Here is a 10,602-nt window from a genome sequence, read left to right on the forward strand (position 1 = left end):
CAGTATCGTCAGTTTTATGAGAACAAAGTAGCTTACGTCTAAAAGAGTTTACTCTTGAAGCCTGAACTGTTTACGTTGAGAACGCTTGTACACCTACTACAAGCATAAAAAATTTTTAAGGCAGGACAAGCAAAGGATACAGTCACCGCGCCTTCAAGATTTTAGATATTCAAGCCTTCATATTTCAAGTTTTTGCATCCGGTATCGCCATTAGGCATTCCATGAGACGGCTGGCTCTTAGCATGAAACCAAGTTTGTCTATGCCCGGGTTCGGGCCACAATGTATCCATAAGCATAGCAGGCAAATGCGTTACCCACTAAGCTGTCACGGGAGATATTCAAGCTTAAAATGAGTGAAGATGCGTGCATGAGCATTTCAATTTCAAGTTGGTTTCAGATCCTTAATATAGAATCCGGATTTTTTATGATCATTTCTATGTATTTTGTTTGTTTGGGTTTACTTAATTGATCGGTTCGTTTCATTTATACAGGCAACGCATGCCCAAAAAGACCCGAAAGGAGACCATACTACACTGTGACACTAATTGAGTAACGCTTTAGCTAATGAGAATCGAACATTTAACCAAACAGTTTTGGTTAGTCAGACGACGTGTTGACAGAAGACTGAAGCTGGAAAATGACGTGTTTCTTTCGTTACCCGACAGCAAAACCATGATTTTAATAAATAGATGACAGAAATTTTCAAGAGAAGGAACTACATTTTTCTCCATACCGTTTTCATCTATTCAGAGATGACTTTTTATTCACAGGCTGGTACCACACAGATGTACCCATGGCTGAGGCTACATCCTTTGATTCACAATAATTCCTTCTGGAGTGAGTAAAGTTGCCTTCTCTCTCTTCACAAGAGGGAGCTTCTGTAGTGTTTTATTGATTCATTGTTTGCTGTGGTACACAAGGAATATGTCTTTTAAAAACTCTAAACATATTTTGTAAAGCATGTCTTACTTTCACCACAGCAACACCGAGATACTTGCTCTTTACCCTTTCAACAATTAAAATCTTCCCTAGCTTTTCCTAAAAATATACATTACGTTTACTCTATACATTGATATATTTATAGCAGTTGAGTTTTTAGACACTAACTCAGTCATTACTATTAGTACATGTAATAGAATTTTATATGCTTCTAATATTTTATATATTTATATTGTCACGTAGGTCTGCTGGTAGTACCTATATATCAGTCATTGTTATTTCACTGAAAGATTAAAAAATATTACATTATTGTTTTTGTTTCAAAGGAAGTCAATTCCTCATTCAAGCTTTACGTACCACCCACCAACGAATATTCAAAATGCGAGTACACAATTCTTTTAATACTATTATAGTATATATATAGAACTCTAATAGATAGGGCCGCCCTTGGTCCCGTTTGTAAAAAATTTTCCACAAAAATTCCAACGCCAGTCTATAAAAATTATTTTAAGACGAAAATATGCCGATTCAATGCATCAGCTACATGGTGCAATATTACTACTGAAAAAAGATTCGCGTAACTAGAGGAATACGAGAATTCGTTGTGTAGGATTCTTGCGGCTAAAATTTAAGTGGAAGTACATAATACACTGATATACAGCCAAATTTGTTGATGTTTTAATTTGCTGGCGTTGCAATATTTTCATGGTCACAGTTAGTTGACACCGTTATCACCAGCAATAACAACATCCTGTTGTGTCAACCTCTCCCATAATATATATATATATATATATATATATATATATATATATAATGAGATATCAATAATGTGCTAACAATAATATCCCTAGACTAGGCTGATCAATCAAAGTTAAGTTTCAGCCAAAATCGTTTATATGATAGATTAATGTTTATCAGCCTGTCAGTTTCTGACTGAATGCGTACAGCCGCCTGGGTGGCACACATAAAATGGATAGGACATCGATAGAATCAAAAAGCAACGAACACCAGCTGGAAAAAGTATAATCCGATAGAAAAAAGGTGAACACAATGAAAGAAGAAGACAGACCCACGACCACAAGGTATCGTGCTATAAAAAGTCTGAATTTGCTGGCCCCGGAGGTGATCGCAAAAAGGTTCGCTGGCCACCACTTCATTCAAGGTCAACACAACCTTAAGGACAATACTTCAGCGTAACGCCTATCTCGGGATTTATAAATCGGCTGCAAGCTTTTTTAGCTTAGAAAAATAATCTAAGACGGTATGAATATACCATCTTAGATTATTTTATATCAATACAAATAATGGTTGCAGAAAATTCTCATTTTGTGCAGGCTTACAAGGTGCCGTAACTATAACCACTTAATTATATAGGCCAATAGGTTCCGCTATAGCTCTGAAAATATCTGGCCAATATAATAATTGCGGTTTAACTATTCCATCTAACTGTTGAATATTTTCTAATACGTCGATTAACCAAAAGTCCGAGCAATCGCTGCCCAAGTTGCTATTTCGTTAAACGCGGTTAGATGTCCCGCTGATGTTGTTTTCCAACTTTGAATCCACAAGAGATGGACAATCATACACATTCAAAGCAAGTAATAGTAGTTACAGTAACCAATATGGGACAGTTTATGGCAGTATAGATCACAGGCCCGTCCCGGAAGGCCCCGACCGATGAACGAGGCAGGAATGCCCTAACAAAGGAACGGGCAGGGGTTGCTGGACTCCTACCGGACGCGTCCCCAGATGGCGGATAGGGGAATGCCTATCAGATATGATGGGTACCGGTAAATGATATCCGGCCCTCAGGGAAACTCTCACCGTTTCCTGACCCCGGCGTAAACCAGAGACGGTGGCCCCTTGAGGGCTCTCGCAGCGGAAAAGAGCCAAGTATATGAGACTTCAATGACGCGAAGAGCAGAGGAGCAACGACAGGAAGACATGGAACCGACAAGCTGGAAGAAATATAACAAAACGCATGATAGGGACATACGTGAGGGTACCGCTCTAAAACTGTGAGGCACTGACAGGCTGGCAGATCGTACAGGGGCCCGGGCGTCCAGCCAACACTACCTGACTGCCCCATCATCTGACCGAAAATCCCGATATTGTTGCAGTGCCGGATGGTGACCGAATGGGACCCTGCATCAGTACTCAGGGAGCATTGCTGAGGCCACACGCGGGAAAGTCACCTATTGGTAAATATACGTCAAAATGCCTATGGCTTGAACGATCGACACTGTATGCGACTCAGAAGACAGTTAAGATACAAAGGACTTAAAACATGGAAAATAAGACAAAAGTAAAAGCTGGTACCAAAGTGCCACTGGCGGACGGGGCTTCCACTCCAAGACGAAATGATGCACACGAGAAAGCGAACAAGGGAGAAACCGAGAAGTGGAAAGGAAGGACCCTTTTAAGAAGTCTTCTCTGATGGAACGGACGCCAACAAGACCGAGACAGGCAACTGATAAGGATGGTACAGGGGGACAGGCTGGACCAATCTCAATGGCCCACCCAGACGAACCCCCAAAAGTAGGTACGGAGGGTTGAAATACCAGACGAAGAAGAGATGCTTGAGATGCACGTAAATCGCGAGGGGGCAACCCCGTTTAAAACGCAAGAACAGGCACACTCGGAAAAAAAAGATGTGAAAAGTAGTCTCACCAGATAACATGGGGGAGATAAACCCATCGGACAAAAGGCGAAAGGAGACCAAAGAGGAAATACTGTTAGAATCAAAAAGCATAGGTGAGGCATCGAAGCAGTGACAAAACTCTCTGGACTCCTTGTGTAAGAAGCACAAGATCACACCCTGTGACATCAAGGAAAACGCTAGGCAACTAGCCAGAGCGGCCAGAACCCTGGTCAGGACAGAGGGACTGAGGAAGAAGGCTGCGCTCGAGCGACAAGAAAAATTGAAGGAACAAAATGCTATAACACTAGAGGCACTAGTGTTACATAAGGCATAAATAAAGAGGGCGTCCTCTGCAATAGATGCGATAAGGCAGCTGAAAAAGAACGTCTACAAGAAATCGAGGACGCGAGGATAGAGGCGGAACTAGAGGCAAAAATACCCGCAGCAAAAACAGAAGACGACCTTAGGTTAGCGGCAAAGGAGAGGTGGCCTTAAAAAGCCTTTAAACGTGTTAAAGTAACAAAAGAAAAAATCTTTGCTATCAGAGATACAAGGGCGATAATTATAGAGAAGGACCTCGAGAAGGATCAAAAGCTGTTGAAACAACTAAATGCTCAAATCAACGGAGCAGCAAAGGCAGCAAAACTGATAGCCGGTAGTGTTGCAGTATTCACGAGTTATAATGCCTTCTGCCTTATCATAGGGGGAGCGGATGGGGATGAGATCCCAAAGGACGCAGCCAGAAAAATGATAGTAGGTATAATTAACAAAGGAGAGACAGAAGAGGGTCTAACAAAAATGATCAAAAATGTCGTCAAAGCCATAAAGAAAGAAAGAGGACAAGGAACACCTGCAATTCAAGTGACCGACCAAACAGAGAACGGGGTCACTAGGAAACTGCTCGAAGTGTACGGCAAACATCTTGGGTGTGAAATGGAGCTCTGCACAAAAAAATAAACCGAGGACGTACAACCTCAAAGCACGCCAAATTTGCGTACTATGGCCATATAGGATGTGGACCCTCTGCCTATGGGAAGCAGAATGGCAACTGATATCAAAAACGCATTGAGATTACCGGCAAGTACAGAAATAATAGCCGGGGACCCTAGACAGTCACGGGGCAGCAGAGACAAATTCCAACCGCATTGGCAAAGGGCCTAAAAAGCGGCAGGATAGTGCAAATGGGGCCCTACAAATGCTAGATAAAAGACTGCGTCCGCATACTGAACCGTTTTCAATGCCAGAAAGTAGGTCACAAAGCCTACTAATGCAAGGAAGAAGACAAATCAGACGGAATACGATGCTTGCGGTGCGGAAATACTGGACATCCAGCCAATGCTTGTGACAGGCCGACCCCTTACTGCTACGCGTGCGAGGCCACAGAACCACACCAATGTAATGCCCCAAACATAGGACACTAGTGAATCGAGTCCAAGACACACTGAAGAGAGAGGGTAGGAAAACGTCAAAGGCGCCCTCTTCCCGAAAAAGAGCTACGGAGCCAGAAGTGGCTATCGATACGACAGATGGAGAAAAGGATGGAAAAGCACAGAAGAAGAGGAAGAGCACAAACAGACCGACAGTTGACGAAGACAACTTCATAACGTCGGCGACTAAAGAGACTGTTAAACGACCCGAAGCGGTGTCACGAAAACAGAAACAGATAGCGTTCAGATTCTTACAGACTAACTTAAAGCGCTTGCCTATCACCCACGACCTATTAGAAGTGATGACCCAAAAATACGGCACACACCTATGCCTGCTTTCAGAACCAAACACTAAAAGAATAGGATCTACAAAGGGGACTGTAGTGACGGACGAAAGAAAAAACACTGCCATATATTGGTACGGCAAAGGGAAAGCGATGATACGAGGAAATGGAAAAGGAAACGGGTTAGTCTGGGTGGTACTCGAAAACGTGGCTGTCCTCTACTCATGCTATTTTTCGCCTAACAGATCAACAGAGGAATTCGAAAGCTTTTTAGATGACCTTGGCCAAAGCATACAAAAACAAAGGACGGGGAGAAGGATTATCATCACGGGGCACTTCAGCTCAAAGATTGTAACATGAAGCAGAAATAATGATCGGAGAGGATCGGTAATGCGGGAATGGATGGCAGCGGATAAACTCGTAGCTCTAAACGGAAGCGAGACTCCCACCTGCGAACATCCAGGTTACCCATCTGCCATAGATCTCACGCTGATAAACAATACCGCAACAGTCTCTACAACAGGGTGGAGGGTACTGGACGAAGAGGAAAGCGGCAGTGATCAGCGCTACATATCCTTCCACGTCGTTTAAATAAGCCCACCAGAAGGCAGAGAGAGAGAGAGGAACACGAATATGGCAAGCCAGGAAGTTAGATCATACCATCCTGTGAAGAGAGACAGAAGGCGCGAACACAATGGCACAGGGAACGGGAAATGGAGGAATACAGATAGAAGCGCGGCAGCTCATGTAGCTAATGATCGATGAATTGCTCTAAAGCCGATCGCATCCATCGAGCAGGCGGCACCCTCACCGTCCAAAACACATGTGGAACAAGGAAATTGCAGAGGTCAGGAAAACATGGAGGAAAAGACGCATCTACGCACGAACAAGAAGCTGGCAAGGACGCGCGAACAACTTACAACCAGAAACAGAACAATGAGCGTCATAACAGCTCCGGGAGTACCAGGATGTCCGAAATAAATTAAAACAATGCATAAGACGAAGCAAGAAAAGACCCTGGCAGAAACTGATTGAGGCAGTCGATCGAGACGGTTTCGGATTTTCGTACCAAATTGTCATGAACAAAATAAAGACAAAATCGCCATAGCGACTTTGCCAATTTTTGCCAAATTTGCCATAGTAGCGAACGCGGTAAAGAGTATTCTCAACGCAGCCCTATAGGGGTGACGCAGTGTTCGAGGTTAACGAAGGGGATATACCTGAAGTGACACTTGAAGAAGTGGCAGAAGCAAAAAAAAAACTAGCGACAGGGAAGGCGCTTGGACCGGACGGCGTCCCGTCAGAGGTGGTCCGGATGTTAATAAAAAAAAATTGCCGAAGATCTTTCAAAAGTTAGCGAATGATGTCCTCCGGCGAGGGATTTTTTTCGGACGTATGGAAAGAAGCAAGCTTAGTGTTGATCCCAAAGCCCGGAAATAAAGCAGGGTCGACGGCTTTTCGACCGATCTGCCTGCTGAACACAGCTGCAAAGGCCATGAAGAGCATCATAGTTACCCGGTTGACCAAAGAGATTGAAGAAAAAGAAGCTGTGTCAGAGGCACAATACGGCTTCAGGAATCAGCGTTCAACACTCGAAGCTGTAAACAGGAACCCCAAGATAGAGAGGGAGGAGATGAAGAGGAAGCTGAAGACTAGAAACTTCGTGCCTCTTATTCTGCTGGATGCTTGAAATGCCTCCAATAGCATGAATTGGGGAAAATTGATGGCCGCACTGGAGGAGAAGGGGATATCCACGCATCTACGCAGAGTCATCAGCTCGTATTTAGAAAACAGAAGATTTGAGGAGAATGAGACGAAATACAGGGTCACAGCTAGGGCACCACAAGGATCGGTGCTTGGACCAACACTGTGGAACCTAGCCTACGATGGCGTGTACAAATGGCGGATTTACCGGATGGGGTAGAAACTATTGCATACGCAGTGATCTGACTCTTACTGTCAGGGCCCGGACAGAATATGACATAGAAAATAAAGCAAATGACTCTTTTGAACTCGTAAATCGGTGGATGGAAGAACACTATTTAAGGCTAGCCGCTGAGAAGACAGAAGCAGTATACCTAACTGGCAAAAAGAAGACTAGAGAGGTCAACCTCTTTTTGGGAAGCAGTATCCAGAGAAAAGCAAAATACCTCTTTGGACGCTGGACACCGCGATGTCTAGAGGGGAACACATTAAATATGTAGCCGCCAAGACAGGAAGAATAGCCGTCAACTCGTTTCACATTCTGCCTAGAGGAGGGGGAGCCTCTGAGGGCCATCGGAGACTTCTAGCTTCTGTAGCAGAGGTTACAGCGCTTTACGCCGCCCTAGTGTGGGCAGATATAGCGCTGAGAACAAAAGCCAACCGCGAGGTGCTGCTAGCCGCTCAAAAGATAGCAGGAATACGCGTAGCAAGAGCGTACAGAACCGTTTCAATCGAAGCTCTTCTAGTGCTGGCTAGAATGGTTCTATGGGACCTGCTCGCCAGCGAGAGAGCGGAACGTCATCTGAGAAACGTAAATAACGACGATAACATGGCCCGCGCAGCCACGATGGACAAGTGGCAGCGACAGTGGGGAAACTCCGAAAGCCAATAGTAGAGGAGAGTTTCCGGGCAACTGGACCCGGCATTTAATTCTAGATATCAAGGAATGGACTCGCAGTACCCATGGAGAGCTTACGTATCACTCCTGCTAGGTCCTGTCGGGCCACGGACAGTTTCAGACCTACATGGCAAAGATCGGCAAAGCGCAAACGGACACCTGTGTACTCTGCGCGTTGGGCATGACAGATGGAGTAGAGCACATTGTGCTTTACTGTCAGGCACTAAATGGGGTCAGAGATAAGCAGACACAGAGAGGTATCAATGAAGGGTAGCATAAAGTGGAAATGATGACAAAGGATAAAGGAAACTGAAATAAGGTTACGGCCTTCTTTGACGACGTTATGAAAAAAAAGGAAAGGCTCGAAAGGGTACGCCGCAAGAGAATAACGGAAGGACAAGTTCGAAACGAGCAAGGATCCGATGTTCTACAGCCGGCTTTAATGGGAGAGCAGAACACAAGATCCCGCCCGGACCTTTGCACACCGGGGAGGAGGGGAGCTCGAACGGAGGATGGATCGGAACGTGACAAAGGGGATAGTAGCCCAACGCCCGTTCCTTCAAGCTATGGCTTCGAAGTAATATTAAACTATATCCCGAACCAAAGCCCAAGTCTCTGAGGGGTCCAGGGTTTAGTGGGTGAGAGTCCTACAGTATCAGATAAACAACACAGTTGTGAAGTCTGGTTTGCATAATGCATTTTCCCTCAACCTCCTAAAAAAAAAGATCACAGGTCCGTACAATTGTCGCAGGAAACCAGGTGCACTTAAAGAGAAAGTGCAACTACCTCAAGATATGTTGTAGTCGTTGGCAAAGCTGTATCAGAAAGAATCACTGGCTGTTTTCGACCCGTGCAACAAAGAACTATCGTTATTACTAGTGTATTAATTAACAATTATTAACTTATTTGAACTCTCTGCTGTAGCCTAACTCACCGTAATGAGTAAGGTATGAATTGGTAAAGGCTGTTCTAACAAATAAAAGCTTTGCACAAAATATTTTACCTACGTCAATTGACTTACATGGGTTTCAACGATTCGTAAAATTTTTCGATCTCATTCTACCCCAACAGCGTGTGCATGCGGTAGCTTCGACGTTTCGGCATGTTATCAACACATTCGCTCTCGTAAAAATTTGTCATCTATCATTTCTATGACATCGCTATATTATTTAAAGAACTTTATATGGAATGAAGTATCGACTAATAGAAGGTTACTCCCTGGGAGTAGCCTTTATGCATCGAACGGCTAAGTCCTCACTGGTTGAGAGTAGCCGTACATAACGTAACTGAATATAATAATAATATTTAACGTGGTAGTTCCGGCTAGCGTTCAGTGATCGTGTATGCAGTTCACTACTATTCTTTAATGGATGATCGACTGGAGAATCGAGAGTCGCATGGTCTTCTCCGGCGCTTTGCTTATAACAGAGAAGGAACCGTAATCAGAGATTCCAATGGAAGCTGCAACTGCTTCTGTCTAACCGGTTCTGTAGCCTTGAGAACTTTTATTCTGTTGAATTAATTAGTTGAATATTTGCATAACGATAGACGTCCACACACTGAATGGTTCTTCGATTGTCGGAATTCTTTCAGCGCTCGATGTGCCTGAAGTACTCGGGCTGGCATGAACGTGCCCAGGATGCAGCGATTTTCAAAGTCAGAGGCCTAAAGTATCAATTGTAGATCCTTGCTAATTAAACAGACTCATCAAGTGGTTGTCGAAGACTTCGAGGGCTAGAACAATAGAGGAAAAGATTAACAAGACCTAATTAATTTAAACTGCAGTTGTGGCCCTTTTGCTTAAACATACTTTTTTCATGACGGAAAATGACGGAAAAGATTTTGACACCGACTCATCTTGAGTAGCGCATATGGAGAACAAATGTAGTCCGGTGAAAAATCACATGCTAGTTTAAAACTTTAAGCGAAACTATTAGGACAGCGTCTAACAGTGTCAGTATACTGGTTAAGCGATATTTATAACTGATTAAACTAACAAGTCTTTTTCATCAGTTGAGCATTGTGGCTCGTTTTAGAGTTAATGAATACGATCAGCTTCTAAGCGAGGCAGAAATAAATTAAGTAAAAACAATAAAATTGTAACAATTTGTTGCATGCAAAAAGTAGCGACGTAAAATTCCCCGTTATTCTAATATAAGATTTTGCGTACAATCTTATTATTTTTTGGAGCTTGCGAGAGGCAACTCCTGTATGCTTTAAAAATTGATGCCAAACTCAAATTCGACTATAGCCTCGTCATGATCTATTGACACAGTTTATTTGATAAATAAACTCGGTAGAAAGGTGCACTTTTCGAATCTGGCAGGTCAACAACAGTTAAAAGAACCAAAACTTTCGCGCGCACTGCAGTTCGTCATCGTTAACTTAGAACGTATATTTGCCTTCCTCTTTTTAGCAAGGTGCGTCACGCAACGCCACTATGCCATTGCAACTATTTTTAAGTACTTACCGTGTTGGCTGTCATAAGCTATGGCAAGGTCGTATGCGCTATCCATGAATTCGTTAATATATGCCAGGCTAGCTCCAGCTGAGAGTAGGTCACGACAGGCTTCTTCGTGATCTCCGACCGCTGCATACATCAGGGCTGTACACGAGTCCTGCCAGAACAAAATTGTGGTTCAATGCTCGTCGTTTGATTATTAAGGTTCGTTGTTTAAAAAAGGCATATGTATATATTTGTATTTGCTA

General features: G+C 43.6%; 1 protein-coding gene across 3 annotated transcripts in view; it reads right to left on the reverse strand.

Annotated features, from left to right (window-relative positions):
- Positions 1–730: 730 nt before the first annotated feature.
- Positions 731–10,602, reverse strand: part of LOC111254284 (uncharacterized) — a 19,397-nt gene continuing 9,525 nt past the window's right edge. For all 3 annotated transcript variants that reach the window (XM_086975450.1, XM_086975452.1, XM_086975451.1), the window contains 2 exons: positions 10,364–10,511; positions 731–9,627 (listed from right to left, as the gene is read on the reverse strand). In XM_086975450.1, coding sequence (XP_086831576.1) covers positions 9,584–9,627; positions 10,364–10,511 — 192 coding nt within the window. In that variant the 3' untranslated portion in view covers positions 731–9,583. The remainder of the gene's footprint in view (positions 9,628–10,363; positions 10,512–10,602) is intronic.

The sequence above is a fragment of the Varroa destructor genome, unplaced genomic scaffold, assembly GCF_002443255.2.
Source record: "Varroa destructor unplaced genomic scaffold, Vdes_3.0 BEIS01000007.1, whole genome shotgun sequence".
NCBI classification, from domain to species: Eukaryota; Metazoa; Arthropoda; class Arachnida; order Mesostigmata; family Varroidae; genus Varroa; species Varroa destructor.